We start from the raw sequence: 24,627 nt of genomic DNA on the forward strand, positions 1-24,627 counted from the left end.
GTGAGACGCACCACTATCGTGCCACAAAACAGCCTCAGTAGTTTGGTCCCTGGTGCGGCGCACCACTACGAGGTGTGCAGGGTTTTTCAGGCCAATTTTACCAGAACCCAGAAAATTGGCTGGGCACTGTAAAGGCGCGACGCGCCACTATCACGCCACAAAACAGCCTCAGTAGTTTGGTCCCTGGCGCGACGCGCCACTATTGGGTTGCAGGGTTTTTAAAGCTAATCGACTTGGCGCTGCAGTGGCACGATGCGCCACTATCGTGCCAGGAGCGTTTTAGCCTATTTTTCAGAACTTTTGAAATTGCCCCAAATTATATATGTATCATCCTTGACCAATTTGGGAATATATTTTCAGCCCCCTCTCTCTCTAAAAGCCCTAGGAGTCTCTCTCTCTCTTCTTCTTCTTCTTCTCTATTTCTAACAAAGATTTGTTCCAAGAGCTTCAAGATTCGAGTTTCCATTGAAGATCCAACATCAAGGTTTCTTCAAGAATCTATTCTAAGGTATGTAAGGCTATCCAAAATATGGGTTGAGTCCACCCATATGCCCTACTCTTGCTTTGAGGTTAGAGGTCCATGAGAATGGAGTTTCTTGGTATGGTTTATGTTTGAATGAGTTTTGTCTCCTATTAATTTGACTTTATTGGTGTTGATGTTGTTGAGCTAAGAAGTTCCTAAAATCTTCATGTTAGTATGAGTTGATGGAGATGACTTGTTATTATGTTTTGTTGATCTCTTTAACCATGTGATTATGTTGCATAAGTCAATTTTCTTGAATGTGCTATTCTACTTGAATTGTTGGGTTAAAGCCTTAGAGTTGTGATGAGTCCTAAGGAGAGGTTATAAATGCTTATATAAATGAGGCTTGATTGAGTTGATTGGAGGATAGAATTGACGAGTGGACGAGGTCCTAAATGGGACTTGCCATTATGACTTAATTGAGTTGAAATGAGAATAGAGTTGATGAGTTGGCAATGTCCCACATGAAACTAGCCGTGAGGGCTTTTTTGAGATGATTGGAGGGAGTCTTATGAGCATGGAGTCATGGGAGGAGTATCGAGCACCAAAGCAGGTAAGAGTATAGTCTTTACTCGAACCCCAGAAACTACGCTGCCAACGTAGGTAGGGATGGAACCGTTAAACTTGGATGCTTCCCGTGGGATCGAACCGTTAAAGTTGGATATTTCCCATTTTATTGTCCTGAAATGATACGACTTGACTAATCGATGGTATCCATGATTAGGGAGGCGTTCATGCCCTGTCAAGGTATGGACAAACGTGGCAACAACGTTTGATTATTGTACTATCACTGGCTCATAGGTGATGGTTGTCGGATAAGAGAAACTCCCATATAGGTCTTGATAGTACTGCGAGTTAGTTGAGTTGAGTGGCTTGTGATTGGTCCCATCTAAACCATTTCTTGTTAGACTTAGGACACTTGAGTGAGTTGTTATGTATATATATATGAGTTGAGATCCTGAGTTGATAATGATGTTTTCTTGATGTTTGTTTTATTCGGCCATTTTACATACTCGTACATCCCACGTACTGACGCTATTTAGCCTGCATCGTTTCATGATGCAGAGACAGGTACCAGAGATCATCAACCGGCGCACCGTTGATTATCCACACATTTCCAGCTACTTGGTGAGTCCTCCTAGTTTCCGGAGGATCTTGAGCTCCCTGTATAGTTTTGTTTTGTTTCCTTATTTCGATTGTTGGTAGCCATGGGCTTGTCATTGGCACCTTCTAAACTTTGATAAAGGCTTCATAGACTAGAGTGTGGGGAGGTTGGACTGTTACCTTGAGGATTCCTATTATACTTGTTTTATTGAGTTAATAATGTTTGGCCTTCGGCCCCCATATTATGAATAGTATGTTATGATTGAACTCTCCTTTGAGTGAATGTGATTGAATGATAGTATGACTGAATCAGGTGGTTCGCTTGAAGGTCAGAAATGGCTTTTGAGTGCCGGTCACGTCTAGGGTACTCTCCCGGAGCGTGACAACTCCTTAACGGTCATACTTTCTTATTTCAGATTTACAAACTCTTCCACCTTCGCTTCCCTCAATTCTCTGGGAAAGAAATGGTCAAGGAAGGCTCCCTCAAATTCATCCCATATAGCAGGTTCACCATCCTCACCTCTACCTTGTTCCTATTGGTTATACCAAATATTTGCCACATCTTTGAGTTGATAAGACACCAACTCAACCCTCTCGATCTCCGTAGCATTCATAGCTTTCAGGATCTTCTACATCTCATCAATAAAATTTTAGGGGTCTTCATCAACCTTAGAACCCGTGAATGCCGGCGGATTCATTCTCAGAAAATCTCTAATTCTAGTGGCAGCAGACGGCTCTTGGGAACTAGACCTAAGAGTTGGCGAACTCTGGTTACCATTTCGGGCAGCCACTAATTGAGTGAGCATAGCAATCGCTCCTCAAAAATCTGCTTCCAAAGTTGGTGCAGGTGGAGTAGTAGGCACTTGAGGTGCCTCCGCATACCTCAAAGGTCGGCCCCTAGCCCTCGATGGGCGTACCTCTAACTATGGCATCTCTGCGTTATCAGCATTCTTCTGGCTAGCAATACGTTTAGGAGGCATTATCTGTAACGTATAAATGCACGAATTAGAAAGGGAGCTTTATAGAGTTTAGCTCTATCGCACGAATTCAGAGTATGAAAGAAGTGAAACAATTCTTAATGTCTCATAGCCTCCTAATTATAAGTGTAGTGCACAACACACCCATAAGCAAGACTCTACTAGACACGGCTTCATAGACTCCCTAGGACTCTTGAACTCTGTACTCTGATACCATATTTGTCATGCCCCGGGAGGGTACCCTAGGCGTGGCCGGTACTCGAAAGCCATTTCTGGCCTTCAAGTGAACCACCTAGTCCAGTCACACTTTCATTCATTCACATTCGATCAGCGGAAGACTCAATCATAGGAATACTATCCATAATATAGGGCCAGAGGCCAAACAACTATCAAATCAATAATCAGTTAGAAATAAAACTAGTCAAAGCGAATGAATCATCATTCCCACATTCTAGTCTATGAAGCCTCTATCAACAATCTAGGAGGTGTCAATGACAAGTCCATGGCTACCAACAATCAAAAATAAAGGAGACAAAATAAGCTATAAAGATAATCTCAGCACCCTCCGGAAACTAAAAGGACTTACCAACTGATCGGAGGCAAGGGGATCTTGAACGGTGTGCCAGTTGATGATCTCGAGTACCTGTCTCTGTATCATGAAATGATGCAGGCCAAATGGCGTCAGTACATGGAATGTATGAATATGTAAAATGGCCGAATGAAACACGTCAAAAAGAATCAAACCAATTCAGAATCTCAACTCAGAAAGAAGAACAACTCAATCAAGTGTCCTAAGTCTAAACAAGAATATAATTTAGATGGGACCAATCATATACAATTCAACCCAATCCGACTCAGAGTACTATCAAGACCTATATGGGAGTTTCTCTTATCCGACAATCATCACTTATGATCCAGTGACAATACAACAAACCGACGTTATTGCTGTGTTCGTTCATACTTTTCCAGGGTATGAACGAATCAACCAATCATGGATCCAATCCAACCAAGTCCTATAATGTCAGGACAATAATTTTGGGGAAGCATCCGACTTTAATGGTTCAATCCTCTCCTATATTTGGCGACGTAGTTATTGGATTCGAGTTATTACATACTCTTACCCAATTTGGTGCTCGATACTCCTTCCAAGACTCAATGCTCATAAAACTCTATCCAATCAACTCAATCAAATCATATCGACAAGTCTCATTTAGAACCTTGTCAACTCATCAACTCTATCACAATCAAACCTCTCCCAATCATACTATCCGATCAATCCCAATCATATCTTTCAAGAGTAGATTAAATATGCATTTATAACAACATACAAACCTATCCAATCATTCCTCTATTCATTTAACAAATCTTTTGGGACTCATCACAACTCCAAGGTTTTAAATCAACAATTCAAGATAAGCAACATATTTAAGAAAATTAACATTCTTTATCATAATCAACATAGTTAAAAAATTAACAATTATGTTTGACCTCTTATCTCAATCAACTCATACCAACATGTATCACATCACTTTATTGACTCCACAACATCAACATAATAAAAATTTGATTAATAGGTGAAAAGGACCTATATGGACCTAACTCTATCAATAAACTTCATTCTTATGAACAATCAATCTCAAAGAAGATGTAGGGCACATGGGTGGACTCAACTCATGTTTTGAGTAGCCTTACATACCTTAGTGAAGACTTTGAGGAAAACCTTGATATTGGGTCTTCAATGGAAAGCTTGAATCTTTGAAGTTCTTGAAGGCAATTCTTGTTGGAGAAAGATTTGAAGGAGAAGAGAGGAAAATTCTAGGGCTTTTAGAGAGAGAGAGAGAGGAACTGAAAAATGATCCAAAAATGTTCAAGGCTTGAGTATATATAATTTGGGGAAATGCCCAATTTGCCCTTCCTCCAAAAATCTGGAAAAATGGCTAAAACACTCTTGGCGCGATAGTGGCACGTCCCGCCACTGCGGTGCCAAGTCGAATATAGGCTTAAAACCTGCACATCTGATAGTGGTGCGTCGCACCAAGGACCAAACTACTGAGGTTGTTTTATGGCGCGATAGTGGCGCATCGCGCCCTTACAGCGCCAAGCCTATATTTTTTGGGTTCTGGAAAATAGGCTTAAAAACCCTGCACATCTCCTAGTGGCGTGCCATGCAAGGGACCAAACTACTGAGGCTTGCTCCTGGCGCGATAGTGGCGCGTTGCGCCACTGCGGCGCCAAGCCAGGTTTCCAGCAGTTGCCACCCAGGCTTCCAGCAGTTGCCACCCAGGCCTGAAATTCCTGTAGTACTAGTCCGTCTTAGGATAGTTATAACTTTTGACTCCAAACTCCAAAAATTACAATCTTGGCGGCATTGGAAAGAAAACTCGAAGAACTTTAATTTAATAGGTCATGGACTACCCAGATCATCATATTCCAAAAGATATGGTCGCTAGAAGTCGACCCCTTCTACGGACTTATTCTAAAACTTAGCCAAGACGAATTCTTTGGACTTAGCTTGGTTCTAGGGATCCTTTATGGCCCCACATCACCTCTAACACTCTTCAATTCCTTGGGAACTCATCCTAACTCATGCATACACTTCACAATGGTTGGGTTCGATCCTACACGTATACGAAGAAGGGTCCGAATCTTAGTGAAGAATTTTGGGGGGTGTTACACCAACCATGAAAAGATCTAGATACATTTGACATCACCCATAACATCAATAGTCCTTCATTTGAAATCATCAATGAGATCACAATCCTTCATTGAATTTTCAAGATCATCCTTTGTAATTATTTTTATTTATTATTAGGTTCTTCCTCCACACCTATAAATACCCACCTTATTTCCTCATTTTATTCATCAAGCTTTCTCAAGCCACTCTTCTCTCTATACACTTCTTTACTCATTCTCAAATATAGTTTTAGTTTTTAATAGTGTATAAATACTATTTCGGTGATTCTTATACTCTGGATAGTATACAAAACACTCCGGCAAGGAGAAAATATTAGGGATTCAAGAGTGGTCATTAAGTTCTTCAATTCGGAGTAAAACTTTGAATCCAGGTATGCAAGGCTATTCATAGCATTGTATTGAGTTTGTCCATGTGCCCAATAGTTAAATTCATTGTAATTGAGTTATAGTTGAGTTTTACCCAAATCTTAAATTCTAAATGAATTAATTCTTATTCTATTGAATTAGATATATTTATGAATTGAGATTATTATTATTTTTATCTCTCATATTATTGGAATTATTATTGCTGGTTACTTTTTCATAAACCCTAATTGATTTGATGTTCATGAGTATTTTTACACGTGTTTTGAATAAATATGTTGGCTTTTAATATTTATTGATAAAAAGAGTGATTTGAATTAATATTATATATATATTTTATTGAGTTTTGAAAGAGCACAAGAATTGAGTTTAAATGAATTTGAGTAAATGATGTTTTGAGCAAGATGTTTTGATGAGATGTAAATAATATTTTGAAGTGTAATGATTGATGAAGAGGTAATAAGATGAGTTTAATATTTTTCCAATAAGACTAGATGATGATGTTAATATGAGCACATATTTTGGTAGTAGTATTGAGCACCGAGTTGGGTAAGAGTTTAATTTACTCAAACCCCAGAATTAGTAGTCAACGTAGGATGGAGGTTATACCTCTTAAGTCCCAAAAAGATGACTTTGATGATTGGATCCAAGATAGTGATGTCCTTTACCTTGGAAAGGTATTGGATGGATGTGGCAATGACATCGCTTCGTTGTATCATCACTAGCTCATAAGTGATTGTTGTCGGTTAGAGAAACTCCCAACTGAGTACGCATTTCTTATTATTATTATTATTATTTTAAAACTAACTTGCATTACATATTGATGTTGAGTTATGAACCGAGTCTTCCTGAGAGGAGTTTCTTGATATCTGTCCTTACTTTCCTGCCATTTTACATACTCATACATTCTATGTACTAACGTCATTTGACCTGCATCGTTTTATGATGCAGATACAGGTGTTAGAGATCCTCAACAGGCGCATCGTTGAAGATCATTACTTTCCTGCTATTTGGTGAGTCCCTCTTGTATTCGGAGGAACTCTTTATCCTTTTATTAATGTTGAGTATTATGTTTCTTTTGAGGTAGCCGTGGACATGTCATTGGCACCGTCTGATAGTGTTAGAGGCTTCATAAATAGAGTTTGATGATGTAACTGGAGTAGTTCTCCTTTGAAATTACTTCTTCTAAGGATTATTTCTTTCATTTGATGCTGATGATGGCGAGCCCACATAAGTATTCTTATTTTTACTTAAGTCTTCTGCTGATGAACGAATGAGTGATGAGACCAAGTGGTTCTCTCGGAGGCTAGAGATGGTTTCTGAGTACCGGCCTCACCTAGGATATCCTCTTGGGGCGTGACAACTTTCAAGGCCAGGATCCTAGAAATTTACAGGTTAATCCATCATTGTTATTAACAAGTTAAGAGGTTAACCATCTACTAAGGGTAAAGTATTATACTATACAACAATTTACACATGAAAGTAGTAAATCAAATATATAAAAGAAATAACATATTTTTGGGGGGAATAATTAGGGATAAAACATCATAAAGACTTACATGATTTAACAGAGAGATGTTTCCATTTCTGTTAAATCATTTAGTATAGATCTACAACATTTATGGTAAGAAATCATAGTGAACAAGTAAGAGGAAAAGATAGAATGGTAATAAATTATAAAAGACTAAATGACAATACTAGAACAGATGTATATAAATTACCAGATAAAAATGAATTGATAAATAGGATACAAGGTAAAAAATTATTTAGTAAATTTGATTGTAAATTCGGATATTGACAAATTAAAATACATCTAGAAAGCATAGAATGGACTACATTCACTTGTTCTGAAGGACATTTTGAATGGTTAGCTATGCCTTTCGGTTTAAAAACCGCACCTCTTATATTTTAAAAAAAAATTGATGAGATGTTCAAAGGTGCAGTTTTTAAACCGAAAGGCATAGCTAACCATTCAAAATGTCCTTCATGACAAGTAAATGTAGTCCATTCTATGCTTTCTGGATGCATTTTAACTTGTCAGTATCCGGATTAATAATCAAATTTACTAAATAGTTTTTTACCTTGTAACTTATTTATAAATTCATTTTTATCTGGTAATTTATATGCATTTGTTTTAGTATTGTCATTTAGTCTTTTATAATTTATTACCATTCTAGTTTTTCCTCTTACTTGTTCACTATGATTTCTTACAATAAATGCTACAGATCTATGTTAAATGATTTAACAGAAATGGAAACCCCTCTCTGTTAAATCATGTAAGTCTTTATGATGTTTTATCCCTAATTATTCCCCCAAAAAATATGTTATTTCTTTTATATATTTGATTTACTGCTTTCATGTGTAAATTGTTGTATAGTATAATACTTTACCCTTAGTATATGGTTAACCTCTTAACTTGTTAATAACAACGATTGATTAACCTATAAATTTCTAGGATCCTGGCCTTGAAAGTTCGCCTCACAACCAAAGGACATACTTATTTCCAGATAAATATTCAGGGTGTAGTTAAAGAATGAGTTGTTAAGAACATAGGTTAAGAGAGATGAACATTGTAAGTTAAAAAAAGAAGGTAAAAATGGGGAAATTTGGAATTTACATCACAGTCTAACATGGTAAGACTAAACGAGAGAGGGAGTAACGAGTAGGATTTACAACAAATTTGATATTTATTTGATATTTTCAGCTAATCATCAACAAAATCATCATCCTTTATATCTAAATCGATTTTATATTTTATATTGGTATTAGAGCGAGAAATTTTGTGGAAAATTTATGAAGAAACATCCGGTCTTTCAAGATATAAGATCTAGAAATTGGTTATTATATATAGAATATAATTCTAAAGAAACATCCGGCCTTTCAAGATATAAGATCTAGAAATTAGTTATTATATAGAGAATATAATTCTAGATGAACAACTGTCAAATTACAAAAGAAGTAAGAAGAATATTTACAAATAGCAGACACAACAGATAGCCTAGATAAAAAATATAATTCCTTTAGACAAGAAAGAGTGGTAAAACAAGAACTACTTAGTGCTTTATGGTGGGAAACACAGAGTTGCAAAAGTGATGTAGGATATTGCGATAGACGAATAAATTGGATACGCGAACGTATGAGACAAAAAAGTTATTAGTTAGGATAAATTAATAATTAATGCAAAACCAACCTTTATTTTAAAGAATTAGACAAGTACATCAGTGGCTTCTACAAGAAATACATCATAAATCAAAGTTAATAAATACAAAGCATAGACTAAGAAAAAATTTATCCTCTATAGAAGAAAACACACATACACGTTATCTATTTAGAGAATTAGAGAATATTGAACGAAACATAGAATACTCAAATATTAGAATAAAACGCTACAAAGACATACTCCTGTCTGTTCCTTTAGGATAATATTATTCATGCCGTTAGAATACATAAATAGAATAAGATTAAGACAGAATTGGCTTTACGACGAAATACAATATAGATTTGAACTTAGACAATCCCTAAAATGATTAAAAGAACATTTAAACTGGATAGAAGAACAGTTGACTAAACTGATATTCCAAATACCAACTCCTTCTACAGAAATCCTTATAAGACATAAAACTGACTTACTTAAAGAGATTAATAACGTAGAAATAGATATCAGATACAGTACTAATAGAATTGAATATTACAAAAAGACCTGTAAGATTACAAGTTCTCTAGAATAGCAAAATAGATTCACTAAAGACCATTGAATATTTAGACCTAAGAATACATTCAAGACTAAACCGACAAGTAGTAAATCTGGTATAATATTATACGATGATTTAGCAGACCAATTAAGTAGACTGATATCTTATATTTTAAGTCTTTTATATAAATGTTATATTTTATATTTTAAAAATAATAAAATCCAAATTAACGCTCAAGGTATACATTTTTATGCCTTGGAGTACATTTTACGATCAGGGCTTACGTCCCTAATTCTAGGGTATATGCCCTACGAATCTACATTTTCAATTTGTGCCCAAAAATATTTTTGTTACGCCCCATCTCGGGACACCCCGACAAGCCTTTGAAAACACTGGTTAGACTTGACCCAAAATTTGCACAACCCTACCTCCAAGGTGAAATAATACACACATAATAAGAACAATTTTAGCCCCATCCAACCAATATTTTAGATAGTCAGCCCAACAAACCAAAGGTCAACCCTTTAGGCCGACCTATCTCTTACTTCTCTATTCCTCTCAAATCATCAAATCATCCATGGGGGCATTGCAAAATTTGTAGGTAGAGAGAAAAATTCCCTCTTCAAGAGTCTCGATGATACCCACGATTGGGGCTGGACCGATTGGATTGTTGTCATGGTCACATTGGACCTTTCCAGCTCGTCGCTTCCGAAATGATGGACTATCTCGTAAGTTTTCGTATCTTCGTCGATTTTCCTTCTAACCAATTCCTCGATTTCTTATTATTGTCTTATTCATAAGTATATTATTCAACACCTACATGACGTCTGGACAACAATATTCTTGTCCTGGAATGTAGCCACATAATTCGATAATGATTCCGCGATATCCTAGATTTCACTGTAGGGACAATCGAATGTGGAGCCAAATAGTCAAAACCCAGAGATGAAGGAAGAAACACCTTGGTGCATTTCCTCGCCCATGCTTTATTTTGTTGTGTCTTTTTCTTCGCTTTCCTAAATGGTTAACCCATTAAAGAAAATAGTCAAATTGAGAATTACCCAATAATCATAGGACATTGAATTGTTATAAAATCAAAAAATGAAATCATTAACCTAACAACCCTATTGATTTGACTTGACCCAAATTTGCACGGCCTTACTTCCGAGGCAAGATTATCCACACAATGGCAATTGGCAACAGTTTTAGCCCTGTCCAGGCATTATTTTGGGTCGCGAGCCCAACCAACCAAGGGTCCAGTTCATCGTATGTATGCCCGAAATGTTGTCATTCCCTCGCCATCGCGCCATTCTATTCTCTCCTAATTCCCCCAAATCTCTTACCCTCATTGCTTCCTTCGTCCTTCCATCTTATAATAAACAACAAAAGAGTAGTCGCCACAAGAAAGAACATTCTGTTTTAAGTCCAACACCCAAAAGCCCGTCCATTTGGTTCACATCTTCTTCCCCGTTCGCTGGCCTCCTTCTCCTCTGTAATGGGATCCCTGTCGCCCCTCGACGAGCCTCTGCCCTACCCAATTGCTCGCCGTGATGAATCTGTTACAGATAACTATCATGGAGTTAACATTCCTGATCCTTATCGATGGTACAATTCTGGAAGATTTAACTAGAATTAACTCAATGAGCATGCTCTAAATACTTCACTTCTCAATTTTATATGGTCTTATCTGTTTCATCGGAATTTCCTGCTGAAAAATACATTTTTTTGTCATAAACATATCACAGTATTTTTTTTGCTAGTTTCTTGCTTTGTAAATTCTTGACTTGGGTACGAATATAGCAGAACAGATGCAGAAATAGAGCCTACTCAACTATTGGGATAAATTCTTGCTTTGTAAAGAGTGTGATAAATTCTTGCTTTGTAAATTCTTGACTTGGCTACGAATATAGCCTACTCAACTATTGGGACTGTCGCAGAGGCTGTTTTTATTGTTATTGTTTTGCTAATAGAAGTAATTTTCATAGTGTTTTCTTTGGTAAACTTTTTGCATGGATCTGGATATAGCGGAATGCAGGATTTAAATAGCCTACCCAACTATTGGTACTGTGGCAGAGGCTGCTTTTATTGTTATTATTTTGCTTTTTGGTAAATTTTGATTTGTTTTGTGTTTTGAACCTTTTGATTAGGCTTGAGGATCCCGACTCCGAGGAGACCAAGGAGTTTGTGGAAAAGCAGGTGAATCTAACGGACTCAGTTCTCAAGACTTGTGAGACAAGAGAAAAGCTAACGGAAAATATCACGAAGTTGTACGATTTTCCAAAATATGAAGCTCCTTTTAGGGCAGGAGATAAGTACTTTTACTTCCACAATACAGGACTGCAACCCCAAAAAGTCCTTTATGTGCAGGTCTGCAAAGATTCAATATTTATTCCCTCTTTGATTTTGGAAAGCTCCTTTTGGTTGATTCCATTGAAATAGAGGAGATGATATAGATGATTCGTTTAGACAACTCCAACTGATCTGGAATTGAGGCATAAGTTGATTGACTCTGTCATATTGCTTGGTGTTTTAGGATAGCTTGGATGGAGAACCAGAGGTTTTGCTTGATCCAAACACACTTAGTGAGGACGGGACAGTTGCACTGAGTATTTGTTCCATGAGCGAGGATGCTAAGTTCTTGGCATATGGCATTAGTTCGAGTGGTAGTGATTGGGTGACTATCAAAGTTATGCGAGTTGATGATAAGAGCGTCGAGCCTTATGTATTGTCGTGGGTATGTTTTTGGAAAGATGATAAATTTTGATTATGGTGGACATAGTTGAGTGCATGCAGTTCTTTATTTCTCAATATGGATGCAACTGTTTCCTCACAGGTTAAGTTTTCTGATGCTAGCTGGACCCATGATAGCAAAGGTTTTTTCTACAGCCGTTATCCAGCACCCAAGTGAGTATTGAAAGTTATATTCTCATTACAGATCTGTTTCATATACAAGTAGAATTTGACGGTTGTGACTTTACGTTTGTGTCTGGTGGATGATCTATACCAATTGAGTGTACGTTTAGGTCACGCAATATCACCTATATAATCTGATCCGATTTAATGTTATCTGCTGGCTAATTCTCCAATAAGCTCAATAGGTTTGTTGTAATACTTATTGTGCTACTATCTGCTGGTATGCTATAATTGCAAGGGTATAAATATATAAATAGAACCTTAAATCTGTTTCATACTAAGGGGTCGTTTGCTTTGAATTCAAGTTATGTTGGTATTAGTTATGATGGGATAAGTTATGTTGGTATTAGTTATGATGGAATAAGTTATGTTGGTATTAGTTATGATGGGATAAGTTATGTTGATATTAGTTATGATGGGATAAGTTATGCTGAGATTATTTCTTATTGAGTGTTTGGTTTGTTGTATTCAAAATAATATGCATTGCATAAATTTTAAGAATAAGTTGTCTGTTTACAAAAATACCCTTCACTTTATTTAGTTTTTTACATTTTCTTTGCAAGCTTTAGTTATTCAATATTCATATTTAAAATAAAACTTTCATCTTGTTTAGCTTAAATATTTTTATGTGTGCATTTTTATGATGTTCGTATGTATGTAAAAATAAAACTTTCTTCTTATTTAATTTAAAAATAGAATTTCCATTTTAAGTTTTTTAAAGTAAAAAAGGATTTATGAGAAATCAAAATATAAATAAACATAAGAATTAGTCAAATACATTTATAAATAAAAATTATATTATATAATGTAACTTTTTAATAGAAAAAATATGAAGAATTATCATAAAAATAAGGAGTGAAGGTTGTGAATGTTGTTATATATGGTATTAAAAATAATGTAAATGTATATGATTGTGAAAAGTGAGGTATTAAAAGAATTTAAAGGGATATCTTTGTCATGTACCTATTTTATCCCGGGATTAGTATACCATCCTCTTTGGGGGATAACTTATCCCAGTACTAATTATTAATGTCGGGATAAGTTATCCCAAACTTGCCAACCAAACAACAAATTAAGTGCCACTATAATTTAATCCCAAGACTATTTAGTGTTATCGTTCACACCAAACGACCCCTAAAGGTATAAATATGTCATATTAAAGGTATGACTTATATTTTTGAAAAATATGTCTGTTTTTTTCTAGTCAAAGAGGCTTTCGTAATTTTGTGTGATTCTAAATTTTGGAGTGTGTCTTGCTTCATAGGGATGGAGAAAGTTTGGATGCTGGTACAGAGACACATTCCAATTTATACCATGAAGTCTATTATCATCACTTGGGTACTGATCAGTCCGATGATATCTTGTGCTGGAAAGATCCTGAAAATCCAAAGTGTACACGTTCAGCTTCGGTGACAGAAGATGGAAAGGTTTAATGCAGAATCTCCTAATCTGTTGCATAATTATTGTGGTCTGAGAATTATGGAACCTCCAAATTTTAAAGTAATATCAATATTTTGTTTCTTCCAAAAGGTAAAATAAATGTGGGTCTTGGAAAGATAAAGATACATTAAAAACCGTTAATAGTCCTCTGTTAATAGTTTGGTCTAAAATGCCCTTAAACTATATGAAATTGAACAAAAATGTCCTCTATTAATAGTTTGGTCTAAAAATGCCTTTACCGTTAATAGTTTGGTCCAGAAATGCTCCTATCATTTAGATAACGATTAAAAATTTCATAATAAAATAGGATTTTTTTTTTTTTTTTTAATCTTTTCTGAATTGAAGTAGGATAAATGTTTGCTAATAAAAAAAATATTATTAGGAAAAGAATGTGTTTAAAAAGAAAAAGATAATATATTTATTTGAAAAAGACCATTTGTGACAATTAAGTAACAATAAGGGCACTTTTGGACTGAACTATTGATGAAAAGGACATTTTTAAACCAAACTATTAACTGAGGGTATTTTTGTTCAATTTCACATAGTTTAAGGGCATTTTTAACCCTTTCCTCATTAAAAACTACCTGGAACAGGGATACATTGATAAGTATCACTCGCATGGGATGTAATGTGCTTCTTGAAAGTGTCTGGGGTGATAAGTCATCTTGTTGCTTTGCCTAGAGTATTAAATGTCCTACTTGCCATTTAATGAAATTTTACTCATGCCACTAAGGTGTCGACTCTGGGAAAGCAAGATGGTACTGATAAGAAGAAAAACAGAGAAATTCCTGAGAAGGTTGTAAGAAGGCAGCTATATGATAGACTATTAGTAGTCAAAGTACTACTTTCTTAAAGGCTTTTTGTCAGGATTATTGTGACACTAGGAGCGCTTGGTTGAAAATGTTGATGATCTTCCTCCCATATTAGTGATTGTAAATTGGAATTTAAGTGAGGCTTTGTAAATTGATAGAATTTAGTCAGGGGATGCTTAGAAGCTCTTCATAAGCAACTCCTTTTTTTAAGGTTTTACTTTTTGTCTTCCTTTCATTTATGAAGTTCTTGTTGTTTGCAGGTTTTACTTTGGTTTTAGCTTACCCAATCCAAAAAAATAAATAAACATTCATCTTGTATAGAATCTAACTTCCCAAAAATATTGTTTACTGACTTAGTTTATATTTCCTATATCCCCTTGCAGTATGTTCTCTTGTATACTTATGAGAACTGTGATCCAGTCAACCAAGTTTATTACTGTGATTTATCTGCACTTCCTGATGAGATTGAAGGTTATAAAGGGAGAGATGAACTGCTCCCCTTTATCAAGCTTGTTGATAACTTTGACGCCTCTTATGACTATGTTGCAAATGATGACACTGCTTTCACTTTTCGGACCAATAAGGATGCTCCCAAGTATAAGTTAGTCAGAGTAGATCTGAAAGAGCCTTATTCTTGGTCTGATATCATCCAGGAGGATGAAAAGGATGTGCTTGAATCAGCTGTTGCTGTCAATAACAATCAACTTGTTGTGAGTTATCTGAGTGATGTGAAAAATGTTTTGCAATTGAGAGATCTGAAAGCAGGAGCACTGCTTCATCATTTACCCATTGATATTGGCACAGTGTCTGGAATTTCTGCTCGCCGCAAAGACGACACTATTTTTATTGGATTTACAAACTTCCTAATCCCTGGAATTATATATGAGTGTAATCTCAAAGCAGAGGTTCCAAATCTGAAAGTATATCGAGAAACTGTTGTCCCTGGCTTTGATCATACTGATTTTCAAGTTAATCAGGTGAATGGAGATTTTTTGTCACAATTGTGCTTGTGTTTTTTTTATAATGCTTGAACTTGTGTTTTTTAAGATCTTTTCTTCTATCAACATATAGTCCTGGCCATAGTGGACACCTCTGATGCGTTTTATAAATGAAAATTTTGTCCATGATTTTTCCCATTGAATCAACCCATTGTTTTTTGAAATTAGCTTAACCTGAAATGTCTAAACTAAAGTAGGAGATTTATACTTTCATGCACACTCATTTGGCTCCTGCGTCTAAACTAAATTAAAGGATTATTAGTTCTGAAATTTGCTATTTTCATTTTGCTTAAAAGTTAATTGATTTTGAACCATACCTTCCTGCGTCTTTTTGCCAAACTTCAAGTCACTTGGCGTAATTAGCTACCCTTTGATCTTCTTGGCAGAAAACATATACCTGAACTTTTTCGAAATCTGTGAAGGGTAAAATACTTATCATAGAATTGGGTGAACATGTCATCCATTTGAGACGAGAAATTTTGCTGGGCATAGCAGTGGACTTATGGGTTTCTCTACTTTTGGTTATAAGTACTTACTCTGCAGTGCAAACCATTTTGTGAAAAAAAAGCTGTTCACAGATGGCTTTTATTATCTATCAAAAAAAGAAAAGAAAATAGATTGCTTTGCTTCTATTTTCATTTTGCTTCTCACTCAATGAACATCACAGCAAAATCCATGTAAACATCATAAAAGTAACAAGGATTTTTTGCTTTTTTTTTTCTTCCTTCTTGAGTGTCTTTCTTCAACTGCTATTGTTCGATGTCTCCTTTTGTTTCGTGGTGGGGGTCTCCTTTTGCAGGTTTTTGTGCCCAGTAAGGATGGTGTCAAGATCCCTATGTTCATAGTGGCTGGAAAGGACATTTCCTTGGATGGATCACACCCTTGTTTATTATATGGATATGGAGGATTCAATATTAGTATTACTCCGTACTTCTCTGTTGGCCCTGTTGTGATTGCGAAGCATTTAGGTGTTGTATTCTGCATTGCAAATATCCGTGGTGGTGGGGAATATGGAGAAGATTGGCATAAAGCTGGCTCCCTTTCCAAAAAGCAAAATTGCTTTGATGACTTCATTTCTGCTGCTGAGTATCTTGTGGAAGCTGGTTACACTCGGCCCAAAAAGTTGTGTATTGAAGGTGGAAGCAATGGTGGGCTTCTTGTTGGAGCCTGTATCAATCAGGTACTTAAAACTGATTCTTCAATATGACTATCTTACTTCTGCTGCATTCTGGTGTTGATAAATCAGTGATTGACCATGGAAGCTTCATAAATTGCAGAGGCCTGATCTCTTTGGCTGTGCTCTTGCACACGTTGGTGTTATGGATATGCTTAGGTTTCACAAGTTCACCATAGGTAGTGTATAGTAGACTGAGTTCTCACCTGCAGTGTTACATATTGCCTTTGCTCTTTACAAGATATATTCTCTTCCTCATTAGGTCATGCCTGGACCTCTGATTATGGCTGCTCAGAGAAGGAGGAACAGTTTCAGTGGCTAATCAAGTGAGTTTTTCGAATTCTAATTGAAACATCCCGCATCATACTCTTAGTATGTTTTTCAATTCATGCATGTAAGAAAAAGTTAAAAGAAATATGACAGCAGTTCCTAGGGTGTAAAGAACTAGCAGTATGGTGATAGATTGCTTTTGGACGAAGTCCCATTTGCAATATTCTGTGCACAAGAGAATGAGATAAAGAGAACTTGAGCAACTGTGCCAGTCTACCTTGTCAATTTTACATTTGATGCTTCTCCTTCTTGTTTTCACCCCTTCTCTTTCTTCCCCTTTCCGTGTCTGTGTCTAATGACACTCAATGTTCTGTTGACTGATGCATTTGACTTAACATTTTCTTATCTTTTTTGAGCTGCAACATAAAATTCACTTGGCTTGTCATCCTCACTCAAATTTCCTTGTTCAAATGTGTTCAGGTACTCACCACTTCACAATGTCAGAAGGCCATGGGAACAATCTACCAATCAAGAATCTCAGTATCCCTCCACTATGCTGTTGACAGCAGATCATGATGATCGAGTGGTGCCTCTGCACTCTTTGAAATTATTGGCGGTAGGTTACCAACTAAATATAGTCCTACTTCTTCTTCTGCCTCTTCAGAGACAGCTATGAGCCTTTTTATTGCCATTGCATCTGCATCCAGATATAGTGTTTTCCTTGATTTTGATTGGCATGCATATTATGAGTTGATAAAGTCTTTTTTACTTTCTTGTCAGTTGGAATAGTTTTTCAAAGTATAGCATTTTTAAATTGTAAATCTTGGGACTGAGTTGTGGTTGGTCTAAACAGATGAAAATGAAATAGAAATAAAATAAGTTCTCTTTTGTTTCCTGCACCTGGGTATGAACATGTTTTGGTTAATACATTGTGGCTCAACTACATATATACAGCCACTTTCTTGTTGGACTGTTCCACTTTGAAAACTTCAAAGTTATACAGTACAAAGTTACGAGTACTACATCTATCACATGATCATAATACAATACGTCGACGCTGGCGCTACTGGTGGTATTTACTTAAAACAGTGAGTAATTCTCTTTTGGAAAAGGGTTTTCACGTAGGCGAGTTCCCTTCATTAGCTTCCAGTTGAAGAGGGACTGGTTCCAAAATTCTTTAGAGAAGTTTATTATATGTTGCCACTTGCTAAACATAAATGGGTTCTATCACAATTCCTGCAGCAAAATCTCGGTGTGGCTATGATCTATCTATATTAGTTTAAAAGAATGAACGCCCTTAGAAATCTTGATTTAACTTTTTCTCCTTCATTAAAAGACTTTATAATAAACAAAATTGTCATTTACTATTTTCCTCAAATTATTAATTAAATATCTTTATAATATTTAAAACTAAAGAATCCTAAAATATATGGTAAGATAAAAATATGTGGTAAGAGGTATTTGGAGGATTAATAATTAAGGAGTCCTAAAATATATGATAGGAGGAAAATATACTTTAAGAACTAAGGGATCCTAAAATATATCGTAAGAGAAAAATACATGGCAAGAGTTCTAATGTTATCTCTCATCAACGTAACTATAAGATATGTTGATAGTCCGGAATCAATTAATGCTGCAAATGTGAAGTTGTGTATTAACGGTTTGACGCAATAGAACATGTAATTTTATTTTCTCTCAAATTTTGCCCACTTTAAATTTCCTTTGTGTTCTTGAAAAATTCTTTTCTTTGGTGTCATAACCCAAAAACTCTGATCATGATTGCACCTTTTAAAACCCTCTAGTAGGTAAACCAACCCTTAGCCCGAACCCCATGAGCAATGGGCCTAGGGAGCGGAAGAATAGACAAGAGCATAATAGAACAATTTAAGGAAAAAACAGCGGAAACAAGATCATAATATATACAACCCTTGAATGAGGACAAAAATGCAAAGATCCAACCCAAACTTGGTGAATGCTGGTACAAAGCTTCTACAAAAGACTGAGTACAAGACCAGACATATACATAATATATACAGACCGTCTCGGAACGCAAAAGACTTGCCAAAACATAAAGAAGTAGACAATTCAACTCCAAACACCAACAAACTCACCCTCTGTCTCCAGATACCACCTGCACCTCACGAGAAATGAACTGGGTCAACTAGAGCTCGGATATGCATCAGAGAAAAAGACGCAAAGTGCAGTATAAGTACCAAAACGTGTACTCAGTAGACATCATAGTCTAACCGAGCCTGCGATTGCAATAACATGATAATGAGCGACTACATAATAGGGTAATAGGCAGTAATAAAGGCATAGCTAGACAAGGAATGCAGTGAAGATACCATGATAAATGACGAAAGCAGTAAAGCTATCTAAAACCTATCTGGTCCCCATAAGCCCAGAAGGCACAGACAAAAGCACATCAACAAATATTTTGCAATCAAGAACCCGATCAAAACCTTCATAAGCCCGATGAGTACACATAAGCACGAACACTAGAATTGAACAGTAACAAGGAAACCACGAAGCACTAATCAAAACTTAAGCACAAACCCTTTCGAATTCTGACATTGGGATAACACCATGTAACCTAGCATCTCTCGTAATCTTACATCGGAATAGCTAGTCCTTCCTGAAATCTTACATCAGAAAGCCTTATGGGAACCTAGCACACCCTAGAATCTTACATCGGAATGTCTAGTCCTTTCCAGAACCCTACATCGGAAAAAGCCTTATCGATACCTAGTGTATTCTGGAATTTTACATCAAAATGTCTAGTCATTTTTGAAATCTTACATTAGAAAGCCTTAGAAACCACGTCAGTCTTAGAATCTTACATTAGAATGACTACACAAAAACCTAGCAACTTCCAAAATTTGAGATCAAATCAGCTGTACAAAACCCAAAAACATCCTGGAATCTTACATCGGAATAGCAACACCACTATTTATCCCCATCTCAGAGTCTCACCTCGGGTCAGTTAATCCCAGAAAGGGAGTAGGGTCTTGAACGAGACTAGGTAGTCATCTCACCACCACCAACTAGTCACACATACAAAAATAGGGTTACTCGAAGGTTACAACCTAGCCCGATTGGTTGTATCTAACCCAAGTCCCCTCCCAAAACAAGCCCCATGAACCACCAAAACCAACATCTAAAGCAAGTACTAACCTAAACCCAGGCTAAGGGTCAACCCATCAATACTGAGGCCATCCTAGCATCTTCACAACTCGCGGGAACATCCATAACATCTCACTCGTCAAATCAACCCAAAACATTACCTGAAACAATCAAAATATGGCTAAATCAATTCAATAACAATAATTAGGAATCACACTAAAACACCAGTCCAACACTTAGCAAATCACCATTCTAGAACAATCAACAAGCGAGGTCTAAGGGTAGTAAGTCGTAGCCTACCTCAAAGATGAACACGCGCGATCCCGACGTCAATACAATCATTTTGACACCAAAATTGTAACAATCAAGTTTGGGTCTAAAATGGCATTGTGGAACCTACGCAAGGAATCACGAAATTGATTTCGTCAATAGGTCCCTACTACAAAAGGAACTTGTGCCGCGAAAATGAGCACAGTTCGAGTTCTGAAATGCGTCAAAACAGCCCATCAAGAAGTAGGCTTGACAAGACCCATTTAAGCTATAATCTAGGAATTTAACGGGATTTTACAGGTTTAGGAGCGAGAATATCTCCCTTATGACATCCCCAAGCAACTCCTAGCTCAATGCAAAGATTCCCTACAAAAAATCATCCAAGATATAACTCTCAACACTTCTTTCTACAAAATTTAAAATGAAAAAGGGAGTAAGGATTTAATCAATGTTAACATCGCTCCAGCGTACCCGATGTCGCAGGAGCAGCGTCGCCTGAGCAGAAAAGACTCCTCCATTTTAGATGTCAATGATCGGCTCTGCAGGAGCGGATCCAGCTCCGCAAGCGTGAGGTTGCCGAAGAGACCAAGCTTCGCAGGAGCGAGGTCTGCTGACGTGGACAACATCTCTTTGGGAGCAAGCCTTTCTTTGCGAGAGCGGCTGCACCAGTAGCTGGTGCATCAACTCTTAGATTAAAATCTCAAGTTTCAACCGGACCTTCAGAATTAGATCGGGATGCAAATCGATTATGCTACCCAATCAAAAACGACATTTCCGACTCAATGGAGCTGTCGAAACTTTCAACGAAGCTCATCTTGATGAAAAGTAGGTCCCACAACCAAGCTCTGTTTTAGTTGAAATTCAAAAGGTAGCACGAAATGAGTCCGAAATCTTCAAAACTCGAATCAAAGGTCCTTCTAGACCAAACTCAACGTTTTGGAGCTAATGAAATCATCAAAATTGTATTTCGAGGTCGTTTACTTGAAGTTTTTACTAAAGTCAACAATTCAAACTTCAAAAGCTCCAAAGCAGGAAAACTTGCATAAAAACCAAACGAATGTCCTGATGATCGAATTATCAGTCCCAACAAGTCTAAATGACTTGGGGTTGCTGTAGGAAAGCTCTAAAAAAGGGCAGCCCGGTGCACTAAAGCTCCCGCTATGCGCAGAGTCCGGGGAAGGGCCCGACCACAAAGCTCTAAATGCTGAAAATATGGGAAGACAGAAAAAATGACCTAAATGGTCATTATAATATTCACTACTAAAAGAACTTTCATCCTCGAAAGTAAAGAATCAAGAAGTACCTGAAGGCTCGAACAGATGGGGATACTAGGTTCGTAAGTCATGCTCGGTCTCCCAAGTAGTCTTCTTGATTTCTCGACTGATAGTGTCTCCACTAAACCTTAACGAGAGTGCAACTCTGGCCAAAATAACAATTGGCTCCTCCACAAAGGTCAAACAGCTGAAAAGGCGTGAGGCAAAGACAACTCATACGCCACATCTCCAACTGCCCAAAGAATATCAAAAGGCCTAATTTACCTAGGGCTAAGCTTGCTCCGCCTTCCAAATCTCATCACGCCCTTCAAGGAGGTGACACTCGCAGGAAGACCAGATCACCAACACCAAAACTCAAGGGACGAGGCCTACGGTCTGCATAGCTCTTCTGCTTGCTCCGAGCTTCGCATAGCTTGTCCTGAATCACACGAACTCGAGCCAAAGCCTCCTAAAGTAAGTCTATACCACGAGGCCTCGTCTCCAAAGACTCAAACCAACCAACTGGGGATTGACAACGCCTATCGTAGGATGCCTCGAATAGGACCATCTGAATACTTGAATGGTAGCTGTTATTATCAGCAAATTCTGCCAAAACCAAAAATTGTTCTCACTGATCCCCAGTGTCCAACACACTGGCTCGAAGCATATCCTCCAAATCCTGAGTACTGCAATAACTGAATCTGAGGCCTCCAAAATACAACAATTACAAATAAACCTTCAAAACTATGTTGAGAACTCCAAATGAGGGGCGTATTTTAATGTTTAAAACTAATTCCTTTGAAGCAACCAATGGTAAATATTGAACTTTGGTCAATGGTTAGCAAACTTTCAATAAAGTCACAAATCACCAATTTGAGCCCAAATAAAAATACAGACATACGACAATCATAAATTCATAGAAAATTAAATTAAAGAAATCTAATTGGGGAAAACCCCAAAAAAATAAATGGAGAAGAAAAAACAAAACTGATTGAGAACAGTGATTGAGAACAGTGCTCTGAAACTGGTGGAAAAGAAAAGTGCAATCCATTCATGTGGGTAACAAATTGCATCCTTCATATGACTTTAATCATGACAATATTGATGAAAAAAATGAAAGCATGAATCAAATAGTACAATAATGATCTAAGCACTTCATTACTTTAACTATAAAATGAAAAGAATAACTTTGTGTATCTCATTAAACAAAAAAAAGATGAATTTATATAGCTAAAAATGAAAGAATACCAAAATATTTCTTAAAATTTTAATTAAATAATTGGAGGTTATGAATATGTAAAGCATGAGAGTTATGTATATTAAGAATAGCGATTGAATAGGTAATTAGATATGAGTTATGAAGATGAATATGTAAAGCAAATAAAAAAGAAAAGCAATAGCTAAATGAAGGAGTGAAAAAAATTAGTCCAAACTATGATTTCATAACATGCCAAAGAAAAAAAAGGAATGAAGAGCATATGCAAGTAAATGTACGTATTGACAATAATTGCAAGAGTTATTATTATATTTGTGAAGTTTTAACGTCACCAAATATTTATAGCTATTTAATTAATATATTACTTTTAACACAATAAATTATAACTTCTCATTACTCTCATTTTATAATATTATATTTAAAGTTTGCTAGTGGGAGGGAGGGGATATGAAAAAATTATTATATGCATTAACTATCATGTTAAATTTATTTAATTAATTAAATATTTTATAAAATTTTAATTTAGTATAGGGGTAAATGATAATCTAACTCTGCACTTTGGAGTTTCCCACTTTTAACTAGTTCCTATTAGTCCAAATGTGGATTTAATTAAACATGTCTTTTTATGTGACACATACATTAATGGACCTGTGTGATCCTTGTTTTTTTGTTTGTTTTGTTTTTGGACCTGTGTGATCCATAGTTGAGTAATGATGGAATATCATATGCTTGTCCTTGAAAGTTCCCTTACTGCTAATTCTTATGTGATTTACATTTTGTTTTCTTGTTCTCTTGTGAACCATTTTGCTAATTATGGTGTCTTCTTTAGACCATGCAATATGTCCTATGTGCAAGCTTGGAGAAGAGTCCCCAGACCAATCCCATCATTGGTCGGATCGAATGCAAGGCTGGTCATGGAGCTGGACGACCAACACAAAAAGTGGTAAGTTTCCCACTAGTCATCATTCTGGCCTGCTTCAATTGACAGTCACACTATTTTGAATGTAATATCTATGTTGCAGATTGATGAAGCCGCAGACAGATATGCGTTCATGGCTAAGGTTTTGGGTGCATCTTGGGTCCAGTAGATGAAGTTGATGCAGGGCATTAGTAAAGCATATATTAAGAACACTGTCAAGGGTGAATTTACATCTTATGTTAAGGTCCAAATTTGTGCTGCAAATTCTAAATCAAGTATCTATCGGTTCCCACTTCAGAGTTGTCAGAAACGCATTAATCAGCCTCTCATCATTGATAATCTCTTGGGATTCCTATGATGTGAAGTTAAGGTGCACAAAAAGCTTAACAACATGAACAATATTTTGGTTTCGACAACATTATTGTGCACTTTTTGAAGCTCATAGGTACCCTCATATAGGATTGTGATACATTGCATCTTAATTCATGCTGCCCCCTCCCTTCAACCCCCAACAACCATGCTATTTTTGCTCCTCGTGCATTCTTTTCCAGTATGAAAATGGTATACATTATGACGGATTTCTTGATGAATATCATATATTTTCACTGATTCTGAGAAAACTCATGTAAAGCTTATGGTATTTGTTTTAGTTTCAACTACAGAAAATATTCTTATCAACTCCAACTTGATTTCTGTTGACAACCTTCGATACTGGATTATGAAAATGTTCACCCATTTTGTATTGAATTTTTTTACAGATATTGAATGCTTACAAATTTGAGTTGGAGGTTTTTTTTTTTTTTGGCTCAATTGTAGATATACTCGTAATCCTAAATCAAATACTTAGTATCCATATATAGTAAAAACCTTAGAAAAATATTAACAT

General features: G+C 36.4%; 1 protein-coding gene across 1 annotated transcript; it reads left to right on the forward strand.

Moving 5' to 3' along the window:
• The first annotated feature begins 10,552 nt into the window (after positions 1–10,552).
• LOC129889086 (uncharacterized) lies at positions 10,553–24,423 on the forward strand. The gene is made up of 12 exons (XM_055964214.1): positions 10,553–10,958; positions 11,501–11,720; positions 11,887–12,087; positions 12,187–12,257; positions 13,531–13,693; positions 14,902–15,495; positions 16,316–16,696; positions 16,794–16,869; positions 16,953–17,016; positions 17,441–17,576; positions 23,652–23,765; positions 23,845–24,423. The coding sequence occupies exons 1-12, from the start codon at positions 10,849–10,851 to the stop codon at positions 23,908–23,910; spliced, it is 2,196 nt and encodes a 731-aa protein (XP_055820189.1). The 5' UTR covers positions 10,553–10,848; the 3' UTR covers positions 23,911–24,423.
• The last annotated feature ends 204 nt before the right edge of the window (positions 24,424–24,627 follow it).

The sequence above is a fragment of the Solanum dulcamara genome, chromosome 5 (assembly GCF_947179165.1).
Source record: "Solanum dulcamara chromosome 5, daSolDulc1.2, whole genome shotgun sequence".
NCBI lineage: Eukaryota > Viridiplantae > Streptophyta > Magnoliopsida > Solanales > Solanaceae > Solanum > Solanum dulcamara.